Below are 17,901 nucleotides of genomic sequence, written 5' to 3' on the forward strand. Positions count from 1 at the left end.
TGCTCACTCAGAATCAGAACATCATTTCAGTGTATGAAACATCTATTTTTCTATGATAGGAAAAACTTAAGTTCTATAGGTGAGCAAGGGGATATAGTCCAATTTAAAATCTATACAGGGTGTTGGAATTAATTAAATTTTGATGAACTAAGATATGTTTTCAGGTGCATTGACTAATGTTTTGAGATGATCTCATGCTTTTATTCTTTGTGTTAGACAGGGCTATGAAGAACTGGAAAGACAGCTAAAAGAAGTCTTTAAGGAAAGGAGCAACATACTTCAGCAACTCTTAAAGACTTCTAAAGAACTTCAGGGAATTAAAGTAAACCTCCAGGTTAGACTCTGTCTCAGTTTTTGTAGGATTACTTACTTACCTCAACATTTTCTTATTGGTGTCTTTTAATTACAAAAAGCGTGTTTCTTTTTAAAAAATCATTAAATATGTTAATAATTATTATTTTGTTTATATTGTTGGTCTTCTACTTACCATAAACCTAATGGTTTCATGGAAAATTTCATCCTAATGTGTTGGGGCCTTTGTCAACTCAATGAAAATATTATGAAAATAGAACATAGAAAAAAGAAGGGAAGGACAAGAAATATGCAATATTAATGGAGCTGACACACATTTGTACTGGCAGCTACTGCAAAGGATGTCCTGTGCTGTTGCAATTTGGATCTTTGCTGCTGAATTCCATACATTCAGCTTAATTTCGTTGCCTAGTTTACCTTTCTTACATGCCATCTGCACAGTCTGATGGATTTACTGCAAGGCATTGCTTTACAAGTTCTCTTGACAAACTGTGCTGGATGAGCCTGAACTGAGAGCTGAGATTTCTCTGCATTTAACTTTTGGGTGTCATGGTTAGGCTGAAAGGGCAATAGATTAACTCTGAACTCAGATCAGCTCCTTGGAGGAAAAACTAGATTAAAAAAGCTGCCCTGGATTTGAGGTCCAGATACTCAGCTGAGGGAGCACCTGTCTTTTCCCTGTTGAGTCTATTGGTCTGGTGAAAACATTTAGATTCATTACCAGTTAAAATTGATTTCTCATGGTATTTCATGCCATTTTAAAGGAAATTATTTTTCTGACAATACATTTTTGTCTTCATTGATGTAAGCTAATTGGGAAAAATAAAAGAAGTTCACAGGAGAATACTAGTGGTGTGTATCAGTACTGTGCTATGTTATATTATTATGTTATATTGTCTTATGTTCCAGGCTTCTCTAGTTTTAATTAATCAACCCTTTGATTTTTTGGGTTTTTGGTTTGGGACTTAGGTTTAATTTGGGGGGTTTTTTGAGTGCTTTATCACTGTTATTGTAGGCTTTTTCTGACTTTTTTAGAGAAATATGCTTCTCCTCGTAGCAAATTTATTTTAGAGTGTAGCACAGTTGAAGGTAGTATTCAGCAAAATTACACTGTGAAATATTTTGGATTCAACACTACAGAGATCCTGATATAGGCAAAGAGCTGTAGTATTCTGTATATACACAATGACTTGGTCATAGAATTCTAATGCTTTTAGTCATTTATATGTTTCTAAATCTGCTTATTGTATTTATCACTCATTTAGTATTTCAAAAATATAGAACTGTGTACAGTTAACTGATTTTGAGTTACAGTAAAAGAAAATCAGACTAGTCTTCCTGTTTTCTAAGTGTCAATGTCTGCAATTCACCAAGACCATTTTATGAACAAGGGCCACATACTTACACAGATTAATAATAAAAAAACATCTCTTTAATGGATTTTTCTGTTGTTGCTATCAGTCTTTAAAAAATGATGAAACATCAACCAAAAAGGATGTGCAGAAACTTCTGGAACTGGGCCAAAACCAAAGGTAAGACCCTCACTTCCTTCTCTTTCCATTTCCTGACTAAAAACTGTCAGAATAGCAAATTCCATGTTTCCTTTTACTATTTAGATAAATACTGCTGTATTCCAGAATCTGCTGTTTGAAACAGTAAACTAAAGGCAGGAAATAATCTTTTTGAAATAAATGATGGATTTGCTGATACAGGGCATATGATAGGAAAATGTATTAAAATGGTATAGTGAGATATCTGCTGAAGATATCTCTAAATGCTACAGAAAGGCATTTTGAATTTTAAAGGAAGAATTAGTCATGAAGTATTCCTTAAAAAATAAATTCAGAATTTTTGGAAAATTAAATTACTAAAGTGTCTAAATCTCTGATTTTGGAGATGAAGACATTTATTCAAACCTCTTAATTAAATGTTTATGTATGTAGATACTCAAAATCACTAGTCCATGTGCAAACTGGAATACTTATACTGGATATTTGTAATGAATGAGTTAGGAGGAGAATGAAGTATTAATTTCCAAATTATTTATTGATCACTTAAAAAACTAGTTCCCATGGCTGGGAATGCAAGTTCCTAGCCTAGTCCTTAGTCTCAATTTCCCTAGTGCTTCATTGTAAGTCTCATAATTGTGTATCTCTTAATTCTTGAAATTCGGACCAGCAAATATCAACATCAGTACTATTTTAATAACAAGAGAACATAACTAATATAGTGACTACTTTTGCTGGAAAAAAAAATATATAATGAGTGCATCTACACTTCATATTTTTCCCTAGGAAAAATGTTGAGAAGCTCTATTAAGTTCACACTTCCTTCATTGTTAAAAATGCAATAATTCAATTCCATGTAAGATCAAGACCATTCCGTGATCTTACATCTATATTCATAGTAGAAGTACACATGGAAGTGCATATGAAATTGCTGCATAGAAACCTTGTCAGAAAATCACCTTTGTGTCTTAAATACCCAATATATAAGGCCCACAGTGCAATACCAGTAGAATTTCTTCTTTGTACTGTGATACATAGCAATCTTTCAGGTATTCCAGAATAATATATTAATTATAAAGGCAAGACTTTATCTAGTGTCCTGTTTAAATAAATACTACTGTGGCTTGGATGTGACTGAAGGTGTACATCTCAGCATCATAGCTGTGCTTTGCAAAGATTAAATCCTTCATCACACGTGAATGCAGTTTTGTGGTGGTTTGATTGTTGTGCAACTTTCCTTTCTGAAATTGAGACATGAATTGATTGAAAGTATTAATGGACTGTTTAACAAACAGATCTTAGTTGCAGATGGGAAAATTGAGTCTGCTGAAAGAAAATTTTATTGCATATTTCAAATATCTCTCAAGATCCACCCAAAATTGCATGTTGACTTTTTCTTCTAAGGCATCCAGTCATTGATTATACTGCACAAGAGCAGTTCCCAGAAATAAAGAGTGGATCAGTGGAATCTGCTGCTGAGCAGCCCATCCCATCATCCAGACAGTGAAAGGTTTTTACAGTATACTACAAGGAAGTCCTCTTGCCAGCTGTTTACAGACTTATTATATTTAATTTCCAGAGAGATGTAGAAGTTCAGTGTATGAAAGAGGAATTAAAAATATGCCAGGGAATCTTCCTCATAAAATTTCACTAAGGAAAGATCAGTTTATTTGGCAGGGTCCTCAGGCTATGTTTTATTTGCAGTAAAGGAAGAAAAGTGAACACAGTCTTATGCATTGGAGCCAAAATTCAAAATATATGCCAATATTAATGTTATTAACTTTCTAACAAACACAAACTGCATTTGGTCTGAGCAGGACTTTGATTATGCTTTACAATGCTGGATGATACATAAAGTTTAGAGTGCTAGAATCTCAGTTTTTGTAAGTAAATGTTCTGCTGACTTAAAAATAGATTTTTAAAAATTCCTTTTTGTGCAAATTCTTCAATAATTCCCAGATTGCAAGTAAAACTTGGTCACTTACTATGATGCCCCCAGTTTCATTCTTCCTGTGCATCATGAACACATTGAAATGATGGCACCTGTTAGTGTTGATGGTGAATTGTTTTAGTGCTGCTCAACCACTTTTTTAATTAAATCTGTTCTAGTGTTGCCGAAATTGCTGAAAGTAGTAGGGGTTATCAGCCAAAAAAAAAAAAAAGATCCAGCAGGTAGCAAGTTCTTTTAAAATTAGGTGTTTTCCATTGAGTTAGATATTATCTGTTACTGTGTGTAAATCCAGTTTTGGCTTGATCTTCATTGAGAGTTTATCCATGCAAGCAGCAACCCTCCAAAAGCTCTACAGCTGTTATGAAATATGTCATTTTACTACTTTGCTACACCTCCAAAGTGTGTCATGTGCTGTGGGTAGAAAATTCTTGCCATTTGGAGAAAATCTCTGACTGAATCACTAATGCAAAAGGTTTTCACTTGATTCAAATGAAGCCAATCCAAGCAATTATCCTGTTCTTTTTTCCTTTTAATGCCAGAATGTTCTACTGAATTTTTTGCTGCTTGTGTCTAGAAGTGCCATATGAGGTTGAATTTTACCAGAGCATGATTTATTTGTTTATTTTAAAGCAGATTTAAACTAGTTCTTAGAGATGTCTCCATGTCATTGCATTTTCACTTGCCTACTTTCCTCACTTTTTTGGTGCCAGTCATTTTTGTTAGAAATTATGCACTGGCAGATGTTTTGCATAGCAGACTATTCAGCAGAAATAAACAGTGGCTACTTTACATTATAGACAATTTTTGTTAGAAATTGGCACTATACCTCATGGAGTCATTATGATTTTATTTGCAAGACTCATGGACTTATTACTTCTGTTTGCTACTCTGAATAACTAATGGTCTGTTTTTTTGAATCTGAAGAGTTAATTTCGAATGAACACTTGTGTTGAAGTTTGTGTTGTGTTTTCAATAAACTAGGAAAATGAAATCTCTCCAGGAAGACTTTCAAAAGCAGTTAAATGAGGCAGCTGAGAAAGCAGAGAAACAGCAGGCTACTGTGAGTGATTCTCTTTCTTTCCTTATTTTTGTTGTTGTTTGCGTTTTTCTTAATCTTGCCATGAGAATTTACTAGCTGAACAAACTTTGTAAAAAAAAAAATGGATTTCACATCCATGTTAGTACTCTGAAAGCATTGGAAGAAAGGAGCTGGAGAAAGTTTTAATGTTCTAAAATATTAAGATTCCCTTCTTCTTTTATTTCTGTGGCATTTAGGGATGTTTATACACTTTTGGAGACTTTAAACAGCAAATTTAGGCCTAAGTCCTCTCCCTGGTGAGATGAGCTTTATGGATCGTCATGTCTCATCTATACTAATATGCACTGTCATACATCTATTGACTTTTTAGGAATTATATGGATTTTCATCAACAAAATAGATAGTAGTGTCTGATTTTGACCATAGTAGAACTAATTATCACTATTAAGGTGATAAGATAGTATTAAGTCCCATTAAGATTTTATGTTTTATTGAAATTCTGTTTCTGAACAAACTGCAAAGTTCTTTTGACTTTCATGTAACAGTGGAATGTTTTGGAGCACAAATAGATATATTTTGCTACTGTTGGGGAAAAAAAAAAGTAGAATCATGTTTACTAAGATGAAAGAATGAAATTTTTCCTATGTTGTTTAGCAATATTCCTATAATATGGACACAACTGGGTGAAAGTTGACTAGATAATCTTAAGAGGTTCCTTCAAATCTTAAGTGTTTCATGATTTGGAGTCTAGACTTGAAAACAACCTGCTAGAAAAGATTTTAGATCTATTTTATATTTCATATTGGACAACTACTGATTTATTTACTAAGATTTTGATGTCTTTCGGGGTTACAAAGCAAGGGTTTGTCCAAGATAGAGGTTTAAATGTAATTATTAAATTCAGAAAATATTTACAATGCCTTATTTCATATAACTGTGATTTGTACATGGCTTTACACCTTTGGTGGACAAAATGTGGGAGTGTATTTTCCTACCTTCTGATTAGAAACAGCATAGATTATGGACCAAACTATTCAATTTACAAGTTTCTTTCAGTTAATCTGACTTTTGAAAACACGTTTTTTCCCCTTTGTTGCTCGAAAGTCTGAAGAGTAAATATACTTTTTATTCTTGTGTACCACACAACTTATAATTAGTGTATTTTTGCAATTTGTATTTTTGTCTAGAGTAAAGGAAGAACTTTTATCATCTTCAGGAGCAAAAAGAAGTGATCTTAGAGCTGTATTGAATTTGAAAAGGACAGCATATTTTGGTGGTCTTTCTAGCCAGGACAGCATATATCCAGAAAAAAACTAAATAAACTGCACTTCTTTTAAGATCCTTTTGTACTGAGAAAATCTATGAATTTTCTATATTGAATCCTAGAGTCATAGAATGTTAAGGGGTTGCAATGGACCTTAAAAGATCATTTAATCCCAACCTCCCCTGCTGTGGGCAGGACACCTCTCACTAGATCAGGTTCTTCAAGGCCTTATTGAGCCTGACTTTGAACACTGTCAGGGTTGAGCATCTACAGCGTCCCCAGTCAGCCTGTTCCAATGCCTCACCTCCACCACAGTAGAAGATTTCTTCTAAATATCCAAACAAAGCTTCCCCTCTCTCAATTTGTACCCATTACTCCTTGTCCTGTCACTGGAGTTCCTGATGAAGGGTCTCTTCTCCAGCTTCTCTGTACGTCCCCTCACTTACTGGAAGGTTTTTCTAAGGTCTCCATGCAACCTTCTCTTCTCCAGGCTGAGCAGCTACAGCTCTTTCAGCCTGTCTTCAAAGGGGATGTGCTCCAGTCCTCTGACAGTTCCATGTCATTCTTAAGCTGTGCAAACCAGAACTGTACACGCTATTCCAGGTGGGGTTTCACAAGAACAGGGTGGGGGGGGGGGGAATCACCTCCTTCAATATAGTTCTGAAATAAGAAAAAAAAAGAGTATCTAGTTGTCTCTGATAATATTCAGAACATACTATTGAAAGCTGACATTTTTTCAGGTGCTCTGAATGCATTCCTATTGACTTTATCACCACAATGAAATCTAGTCCTACAAAAGGAAGTGGAAAACATATTTCATTATTACATGTCTTTATTAGCTTTTGATACTCAAGACTAATTCAGGTGTGGATTCCATAAATCTCAGATGTAACTAATGGATTTGTTGGTGTTTCTTATATAGTGCTTTTTTGTTTGAGCAATAGTGCCTTGTGTACATTCAGTCCTACTCTAGCATTTTGAAGACTAAAAGGTTTGTTCTACACAAAACAACTGTGAGCAAAATATCACCTGGTGTAGAAACCAGCAAAAGCTCCTCTGAGTGTATAACAGAACCTGGCTTGGAGTGGTGGCAGATGGTTAAAGAATCTGAATTCTCAAGCTGTATTCCAATACTTGCCACTAATAGCATATTAAACTTGCTAGTAATTCTAAGGAAATCAGAACTGTGTCCTTGGTTTGTGACATTTCTTTATGCCTCAGAGTGCAATGTACATAGTGAAGCTCAAAAATACAGTGAGACTGAATGAATATTCAAAAAGTGCCTCAGAATCTTCAGATGAGAATTGCAATAGAAATGGAGATAGATATTATTGCTGACACATAAGGTTTTTTTATAACTGATTTCTCTATGTTTTCCACATTTTTTCTGAAAACAATGTGAAATCTATGGAAGAAGCTCTAAGTACTTAGCGAGAGGATGAGAGCTTGAATTTAATTCTAATTTAATTAATTGTAAAACTTGTTTCTAATCCAATTTAAGCACTTTTTATATTACTGGACTTGGTGAAGTAAATCTTGATTTTCATCAGAGTAAATGAAGGTAGAATTACTTTTCATGAAGACTAATAAAGCACTGGTGTGAGGGGGAAGGATGGAATTACTTATTTCTTTTCTGCACTTGCCAAGGAGGCACAGTAGTGTTTACTGTATATATGTTAATTGGCTGTATAAATTCAATAGGTAACACCTGCCTGAAAGTGTTTCTTATTAGATCAATGTAAAAATATAAGTAAGAATTCACAATAATTTAGTCAAATTAAATTAAAAATAACAGGGAAATTACTCAAAGACTCTGACCAAAACAAAAGAACAAAGACCACACAACAGGTATACATTAGACTTTACATTCATGTCTTCTTGTGCAATGTGTGGAAAGGCTTTTCACTAGCATTTCATAAATGATTTATCAGAAACAGAGATATCAGTGTTATTATGCTTGTATATTTATTTTTTTACCCTTTAAGACTAGAGAAACCAAAAACTGTAGGCATCAAAAAAGTTGCTTTCTGAGCAGCTGCTGAAGTGTTGGTGGGTATCACCTCTAGTTGGTAGAGGGCAGCCAGTGGAGCTGCTGCTAGGAAGAAACAACCTTTTAAGGATCTAAGCAGTAACTTAGGCTTGAGGAAAGTAAAAGGACATTCCTGTCCTTTAAAGTAGTAAAAAGTAAAGTAGCCCTCACACTGAGGGCTGACCTGGGGGACCTTAACAGGAGTGAGCACTGCCTTTCTGGGTTGTGTCCTGCATCTGTAGCACTGACAAAGAACAGTAGCAGTCTGTCTTTGGACAGTTTTAATGAATTAATTTCAGCTATACCTTAACTGCTCATTTTAGACCTGAGCAAGATACAAGAAGTCTGGAGGTAAGCGAATACACTTGCAGCCAAGTCTTGGCTGCACAGTAATGATATTGATATATTGATAATAATGATAATTATATTGTTATATTGAGATTTTTCCATCCTGTCATGAATAGCCACTATTGTCGGACTCTTATAATTAGATCACTACCATCTGCTAAAGCATTCTCTATTTTGATGTGGAAAAATTTAATTTAAACATTTCAAGCTCACCAACTATTGTGAGTGAAGGCCACTGGATGGGCTGTTGTCTTTAAAAAATATAATGAGCTCCAAACTCACAAAGCACTAATTATCTTGGATGATTGTCTCCAGGATATGGAAGCTGTGTCCTTGCTTAGTACCAAAAAATTTCAGCCTTAGGACAATATATTTTCATTATGTATTGTTGTAATTGCAGCCACATAGCAATTAAAGGCAGACACTGTATAGAAAGAGGTGAATGTTATTTTTTTCCCCATTAATTTAGAGCTGGGCTTAAATGTCTATTTTTGCTTATTATACTATCAGGATTTGATGACTGAAAGTAGTATTTTTACATCTCTCTGGAAAATTGTATTGTCTTGTCTTTGACACTTACTGAAAGCATCATACAAATGGTCTGATACAGACTGACCTGCCTTAACTATAAACATGGATACACTTAAATGGATAGGTAAAATTATCCCTTTACTGGCTCTAGTAGACAAGCTGTATAAATTCCTCCCATGTAACTCTCCATATCTATACATTGTGACTAAGTGGTTCTTCTTTTGCTAGATACTTAATAGAAGACCCGTTAAATACCATTATAATATAAATGCAAAAATTAATGAGTTCCTAAAAATATTGTTGTTATTTTTGGAAAAGGAAGTGATGTAAAAGTAATTTTTAAATTTCAATTTGTTAATTTTATTTTATTTTTTATTGAGGTAAGCTAAATTGGTATGTTTACACTATTTAAGATTCCATATCAGTGATAAAAGGTACATGGGTATCTGAATAGTAATGAACAAAATTTAACTGACATAGATTACTGGATACATTTATAGTACTGGCTTGTCTTAAATGTCTCTCCCTAAAAGATCCAAGCTGTGTAGAGATAATAATTTTAGTTTTGCACCTCTTTAAGTATCTCATATATATGAATATCTAGAAGTGAAGTGCCTTGAAGGAATATCAAATTCCTGAGAGATACGTCTAAGAAAGGGAACACTCTTTAATGGAGGTCAATATATAATTTTTTTCAGTACTTAGTGGTAGGCAGCTGGCAGTTCATTTGAACAGCTGAAAAAACAAAATAACCACAATAAGTAACTGTATTGTGTTTCTCCCCATTCATCTTGATCTGATATTCTGATCATGACCTTTATTTTTTGTTGTGAAAAATCTTCATATTTATTATCTATACATGTTCTAAATGTCAATATTTGTGGATGTCATTGCTAGTCAGGTGCTGAATAAAGCATCATTCTCAGCCAGTAGGTGCATGTGGAATCAGTATTTCCACAACCAAAGCACTTAGACAAAATTTTGTAAGAGTTTGTAAAAGAAGTTCTGTTTATGCATGTTAGGTGGCACTAGTCTTATGGGTCCCCTAGCTACATTTCTGTCTTAAGTAATGATAGCATTCTCTGACTTCTCTGTTGATATAGGCAAGAGTGCTGTCAGTTCAGTGATGTTTTTTAAATTACTGACATGTCTACTTGAGTGTAGACATGATTCTAAGAGCAGCTGTCCTATCATGTAGATTTGGTGTCTTTTTTTATCTATATGATATCCAAACCATTAACCTTGGGTCAATGTCTCTATAATCTGAATCTGTTTTCTTACAGAAGTTTTGTTTTTCTTAACAAACCTGCTGCAATGTCAGAACAACTGTAGTTTCCCTTGAACTTGGGTAGAGTTCTGTATCAACAGCATGGGATATTGAATAAATAGGGATAAGTATTTTGCTAATTGAACTATCCAAAAGTATCTTCCTTCAAAGTAACAGAATTGTGTTCTTTTAATCCTAGTTGTTTATAATTATGTCCTCCTTCCTCTCACTGTATTCTATAAGCTGTAATTAAGGCTCAATCCTGAAAGACTCTTTAGTAAAAATAATTTTTTAAACCATGTTTGATTAAATTCAGTCTTAAGCCTTGTGACTGGAATTTCTCCTTTCCAAGTCAAACCATTGACTTAAGTAGGATCTAGAGACCATATCTGAATACTTACATGTATAACACACTTTATTCCACAGGTGGGTCTGACTAGAACCAAGGTCTTTATCTAATTAGGACCAAACTGTAGCATTCAAATAAAATACCTGTGTTAGAAACCTGCTCTGATAGATACATTCTTAGAGGGAAAAAATATTTTTGTTAGAAAATCAGTTAATATTGTTTTGAAAATCCTCTGTTCTTTAATGATCACAGTGAACTGTGAAAAATAAACACTATGTCTACTGGTTCAAAATAGAAGTAAGCCTATTTACATGCAGCAATTTCCTTTGATTGTAAGTTTTCTAGTAAATATGCTACATGTTTGTAGATTCAGCAAATACTCGACTGTGGCCTATACCAATTTGTATGTAAGCAAAAATTTTTGTTTTCCAAAACATTTCAAAGCATAAAATAATAATCAGTCTTTACAATTGCATCTAATTAACACCCACTCAACATTTCCTTAAAATTGTAGATTAACTTTTTGAAGACTGAAATGGAAAGGAAGAACAAAATAATAAGAGACCTCCAAAACGAGGTAAGAGGAACATTTGATTGCCATCTCAATTCAGATTTCATACTAGAAGAGAGTGTGATTTGGCTTCATATATAAAACATGTTACTGTAGTAGGCAAAAAAGGCACAAGTGAAATTCTCTGAACAGAAAAGCAAATGAAAATTACTGTGTGCATTTAGAAATAATGCTTTATTGAATGCAGTGGTTGACTTCATGCTAGTGTGCTTTGTTTGATAGCACACCTCTGTAACTTTTGCTGCTTTATCAGCAAGGAAGTTCTGTAGATTATTGACACACAGTGAAACTTTGTTCATATTTTTACAGCTTGCTTTTAAAATTAATAGCGAGAGAAGGAGAAAGGAAATGCAATCTCAGAATAGAGATCCTTAATAAAATTTTTAAAACACCCTCAAACTCCTAAAATATATTTTTAAGTTTTGTATGCCATGAATATCAAGCTCAGCTTGATCTAAAAATTCGAAATAAAATATAAAACATGTTTTAAATAATGTTTATTGGTGTTATGTTGAGATTGTTGGAAGAGTTCTCACTGGGGTACCGAACAGGAGACTCTCTCATTTCTGGTTCTGTTTGAGAGAGAAAAGTGTGGAGACTGAAGTGGTATGGTACTGTTTTACTTTCTGTGAAATTTGTTTTTCTTATACCTTTTGTTATTAATATAGTTGCTGTTACTGTTCGTTTTCTTACCGCATTGCTGTTTCTAGTTAATTGTTCTTATCTCACCCTGTAATTTTCACCTTTGTGCCTCCAATTCCCAACTCCATTCCTGGAGTAGAATGTGGGAGGGGAAGGAGGTGAGCAAGCGAGCTGGTTGGGAGAATTCCCACTGGGGTACTGAACTGGGGAGTACTATTCCTAAAACATGACAATTGGAAATGTCTCTTTCAGTTGCTCATGATATTTAGGCCATGATCTCAGTTGTCTTCATCTGCAGTCAAAAATGCCATGCTCTTTTTCTGACCCTGTTATCATTGAATGCTTTGCAATTGAGCCTGTACATTCTAATAAATCTTATCAGTCTCATCCTATTGACCAGCCATTAAAAAATCTTTTTTCTTACTGATCACAAATACTTCCTTAATTAACATTTAAACTATTTGCCTGTTAATGATTTGCTTAGGTAGGTCAGTTAGACTTCTCTAATATTTACCATACTTATGGCAAATTTTAGAAAATCTACTTTGAAAGGAGTCTTTATTTTGGCACTAAATGTCAGCTTCTATGTGGAAAAGGAATCAAAAGCTATACCTGCCTAATGGCTTTCTATTAAACTTTTGTGTCATGTTTGTTACTTCCTTAAAAGTAAGCACTTTCATCAGTCTTTTGGAAATTGACTGAATTTAAATTATATGATCTTGAGGAAATATGTTATTTATGTCCTGCCTCCAAACACTGATATACATTGCTTTTAAAAATCTCCTAAATTTGGATCTGCATTCAGATTATATATAGAGACAGATAATGAAAATGCTTCCTTCATAGCTGGTCTTGTTCTTTCAAATATTGCATTAACCCTTTTTGTATAATTTTGTATTGCCAAATTGTGAATTTTGCAGTCTTAGGCTCTTCTGTGACTGTAAAAATAATTTTCCATTTGTTTCTGCTCCTTCAGTGTATACCCTGAATACCCTTTCAGCTTTGCCATTTGAAGATGCAAATAGATGGCAACAGCCTTCCAGCTGAATGCAGCAGCTGTCATGTAGTGTTTGAGGAGAGGACATTGTACACAAAGGCAATTTTTATACTATTTGAGGAAAAAAAATAGCAAAATATTGCCTGTGGTATGGAGGAAAAAAAGTGCCAGATAGAGCACAAAGGGATCAGGTATCTCAAAATCATCTGGTTTTTAGTGGTCTTAAGGTGCTTCTTGCAAATACCACAAAATATCTGTCAGACTTCCAGCTGTAACATCATGTGGATTGTGTTAATGTAGTCTTAAAGTATTGGCATATAAACAGATATGCTCTTATTCAAAGCTACTTTTGTTATTGACAAAGAAACCAAGAAGTTTGGAAATGCAAAATCACTGGTAGAACTAAGAAGTTTGCAAAAATGTGGAGTAAAATAGAATATGTATAAAAAGAGATACTTTAAATGTTGTTGCTTTTGGAGATGGCCTTTTACACAGTGAACAGCTTATTTCTAGCATATCATATGGTTTGTAGGAAATTGTGCCTGTATTCAGTCTGGCTGAGCTAGAGCTCATTTTCTCCTTAGCAGCCCTCCCAGTGCTGTGTTTTGCATTGGTTGCTGGAATGATGTTGATAACACTCCAGAGTTCTGGTTACTGCTGAGCTGCACTGTCCCTCTGACATTCCTTTCCCCATCAAGGGGGAAGCAAAATTCTGAGAGGTGGCACAGCTAGGCCAGCTGACCCAAATTAACCAAAGGGATATTCCATAACATATGTACATCAGCTCAGATGTAAAAATGAAAGAAGAGAGGAGGAGCAGGGCAGCATTCACTATTTTACGTTTGCCTTCCAGAGCAAACACTATGCATACTGAGACCCTGCTTCCCAGAACGTGACTGAACTTTGCTTGCTGATGGGAAGTAGAAATTAAGTTTTCCTTTTGTTTATGCATGCACAAGCTTTCATTTGTTTTTTTTTTTCCCTTTGCTTTAGTAAGCTGCCTTATCTCAACCTATTAGTTGATTCCCATTTTATTCTCTCCCCTGTTCCACTGCAAAGGGCAGTGATACAATGGCTTAGTGGGCATCTGCCATCCTGCCAAGGTCAAAGCACTACAGTGCCAAAATTGCTCTAAAAATGAAGCAGAATGGTCTGCTTGCTCTTCTAACCCTTGTTTAGAAAAATGAGTCTTGACAATATGGCACTTAGAATTAATTGTTTTGGTGCAACTCTGAATATGTATGTACATGATGGATTAATTTCTTGAATTAATGTCTTTTCTGCACTGAAGTGTGTGGTACATTTTCTAAGCTTGTTATTCTTTTCCTGCTGGCACACCTATAGAAGTCATCTTTCTCTACTGAACAGTAGAAAATTGTAATTCAGCTTTTTCACATGGATGCTATACTTGTCCCACATAAGACCTAGGAATTAAAAACTAGAAATTAGAAATTAGAAATTTGAAAAGCAAAAAAATTTGCTGTTATTTAAAACATTTAATTGCATTTAGTTAACAATTTTGAACTATTTTATTGCATTTGGCAAGAAGTTGCTAGAAACTGTAACTTCTTCCTATGTATCCATAAGAAGGAGCTAGGCTTAGCATAGAGATAAGCATGAGGTTCAAAAGAGTGGCTCCTTGCCTTTCTTTATTTCATGGTGGTCCCAGGGCAAAAGAGAGGAAGAAGATCTCAGGTCTTGGTTTTTTCTAGGAAAGGGTCAGGAAGGGGATTTCTGGTTCTCTGCCAATAGGATAGAGGCAGTGCGGAACAGGTAAGACCTTCCTTGTACCTCTGGTATTGGATTAAAACATCTCACCGTTTTCTGTTTAATTAAGTAAGGGCAAGATATTAAATTTATTTTGATTGGAATTGTGATTTTGCCCACCATTTGTAATTGGTGGGAGAATTAGGTTGTTCTATGTTTTTCATTTCTATGTGATTGACTTCAGAGGTAGAAGGAATGATACCATTAATAGCTTTGAAAACTTAAGTGACGTAGGATCTCGAATGCCATTATTACAAGGGAAATAATAACAAAGAATAACAAAATTGTTTTAACTATAGAAGTCCACCACCCTGAGAACCCCCAGCCTTTGAACAGTTCATTGAACCAATCTTCTGATTCTTGCTTCACTTGTCCGATCAATCTGTCCATGTTTCGGAGGGCAGCATGGACGTTAGGAGCTTTTGAGATCAGATTCATATGGCAGAGTCCTTCAAATTCCTGGCATTCATGTCCGTGCAGTAGCAGAAGAAAATCTATAGCAGCACGATTTTGGAGTGTGTCCTGCCTGGTAATTTCCTCATCTTCTAGGAGGGAACTAATGGCAGTTGATGTTAAGTTTGCCTGTTTAACCACCCAACACTCTAGGTGGCCTAATTCACCTAGAGCTTTGGCTGCTGCAACCCACGGAAGAAACACGGACACAGCAATTCTTTTTGATTTGGCCCAATGGAAAATATCAGCATTGCAGTTTGGATCTAAATTGTCTGCACTTCTCTTTTGTATTTTTCCAGCCAATTTGTTCTTGTGAGTCCAATCACTAATTAAGGTTTTGTTGGGTGCTAACAGGGACAACTGCCTGAAGGTACATGGCCCTCCTAGAAACCGAGAAGGAATCCCTGCCCATGCCCGGTCTCCACAAATTAAAAACAATCCCTTAGGGAGACCTTTAGGACTTGAATACATTTGAGTGCCCATTGTAACATGATTTAAAATATTACACCAATGTTTGGCAGTAAATTCCTTATGAAATTGTCGTATGAGATGGAACTAATTAGTGTTAGTAGGTTTTGGGACAATATTAAAATGAATGCAGTATTGTGCTGGGTAGGAACCCAATAACTCCAGTTCTTGGGGTTCCTGAGCTGCTTTGGGCAGCTTTGGCAGCAACTCCTCTATGGGGTTTTTACGCATTGCAGCTTGCTGCCTAGGATTTTTATCATTGGGCTTTTGTATCTCAAAGCTGGCTGAATATTCTCCAGCCTTCAGTGGGACTCCTACCAGGCAGGTGGACATGGATCCTTTGCCGCTTCAGTGGACAGACATACTTTTCCTGTTGGAGCGTCTGTGCCAGGGTCACCCAAATGTTTTGATGTGGCTGAGGGACGATCCATGCTGCTACCAAACTGTTCAGTGTTAACAAGAAGACAACTTGGAAGGGGTTCTTCACAGGGTTGAGTGGAGGGTAGATTTTCTCTAAAAGGAAAAACAAGCATTTTAAAACATGTTAAAAGTTTCTGTCTGCCGGAAGGTCCTTCTTTATGAAGATTTTTCCTCTTCTCTCTGGCGGCGTCTTCTTTTTGAAACAATGGCAACTTGCTTCTCACCTTCTTCTGCTGGAGCTGGATTTTTTGGAACAAAAGGTTTCACCCACTTCTGGGGAATCCACAGAGAGCCTGAGGGAGTGGATACGCACGCATAACTGTGGGGGTGCAGAGCCGCTCGTGGAGGAATAGCGAGGGGATCAGCCAGCCAATCAATGTGATTGATAAAGCATAATCCAACTTTATTGAGAGCATCAGACAGTTTTATAGCCCAAAATAGCATAAATCAGCATTATTCATATTAGTACAATCTTATTGGTTTTTACTATGTATGTCTTTTCTTATTATTGGTTATTGCGAGTGTGAGATAATCACACCTACTGAATTTCTAGCCCAAAAGCATACGTGCTATCCCGCTGCTCCTACTTCCCTTATTCTTATACTTATTGCTATATAGTATCCGTCCCAGGGTTATACCTCGCTTGCTACGTGCTTCCCTGGAAGTTAAGGCCTTGATTGAACAATGGGTATATGTATTACTTATCGACTAACTCTGCAAATTATGCTAGCTGCATTGCTTTTGCAAAAGTCTCTTAAAAAGCAAACACTGCTGCTCAGCAAAATCTGCTTAAGAGCAAGGCCTAGCTACTACTTAGCAGGAGCTGCTCTCCTGCAACAAGGCCTCAGTTGAGCCATATCCACAGTTGTGTCCATGGCTTTCTAACCAATTCTCATCACATAACCACGTCGCCAGGTAACAAGCTCATAGGGACCTTTGGTTTCCCATGTTTCTGGGTCCCTAATCAAAACTGGTGGATGCTGAGAAAATTTGAACTGTTTACTGCTGTTAAAGTGACGTACCACAGGAGGACTCATATTTTCAAATGAACAATTCAAGAAATTGACAGTGAACAGGGCTTTACAGAGCTTTTGCTGTGGAGACATCCACACAGTGGAACTGCTCTGTCTATCCAGGACCTGTTTGAGCGTGTGGTGGGCACGCTCCATCACAGCTTGACCTGTGGGGGAGTGGGGGATGCCAGTTTTATGTTCCACTCCCCACTGCTGGATAAACTCTAGGAACTCCTTGGATATGTATGCTGGGCCATTATCTGTTTTGATTTCCTTGGGATCCCCAGCACTGAAAAGGCTTGCACGAGGTGTTGTTTGGCATGAACAGCCTTTTCTCCTGCATGAGCAGAAGCATAAATTCCTCCTGAATATGTGTCAATACTCACATGGACATATTTGAGGTGACCAAAACTGGGAATGTGTGTAATGTCTGTTTGCCAAACTTCACAACTGCCAAGGCCTCGGGGATTAACTCCCATACCTAGTGATGGCATGGCCTGGAGCTGGCAGCTGGGACAGGTGGCCACAATAGCTCGAGCCTGACACCGTGTTATCTGGAACTGACGAACCAGACCTGGTGCATTCTGGTGGTATTGCTGGTGGCTCAGTTTTGCCGGTTGGAAGATGTCAGGCTTTCTCAGCTGGGGCTGCAAGGGAGTCCGCCACTCGATTCCCCTCTGCGATTTCTCCTGACAGCTCTGTATGTGACCTTACATGCATCACACAGAAGGAATGCTCTCTGTGTGAAACCAAATAGATTAGTTTTGAGAGCAGCCTGAAGAGCTGCTCGTTATCAATATCTTTGAGAACTGCCTGCTCCGCTCTAGACACTACTCCAGCAACATAAGCTGAGTCAGTTACCAAGTTGAATGGTTCTGAAAACTTTTCAAAGGCTCTCACTGCTGCAGCCAGCTCGGCTATTTGGGGCGAACCCTCCACAAATTCAACATCAGCTTCCCAATGCTGAGTCTG

General features: G+C 36.3%; 1 protein-coding gene across 2 annotated transcripts in view; it reads left to right on the forward strand.

The window, feature by feature from the left end:
* Window positions 1-17,901, forward strand: part of LUZP2 (leucine zipper protein 2) — a 141,915-nt gene that overhangs the window by 53,956 nt on the left and 70,058 nt on the right. Inside the window, exons 2-5 of one of the 2 annotated variants that reach the window (XM_079310096.1) lie at window positions 217-334; window positions 1,774-1,844; window positions 4,753-4,831; window positions 11,113-11,175. In XM_079310096.1, the coding sequence (XP_079166222.1) occupies window positions 217-334; window positions 1,774-1,844; window positions 4,753-4,831; window positions 11,113-11,175 (331 nt within the window). The remainder of the gene's footprint in view (window positions 1-216; window positions 335-1,773; window positions 1,845-4,752; window positions 4,832-11,112; window positions 11,176-17,901) is intronic. The other variant, XM_079310097.1, reaches the window with a different exon arrangement.

This window comes from Erithacus rubecula (assembly GCF_903797595.1).
Source record: "Erithacus rubecula genome assembly, chromosome: 6".
NCBI lineage: Eukaryota > Metazoa > Chordata > Aves > Passeriformes > Muscicapidae > Erithacus > Erithacus rubecula.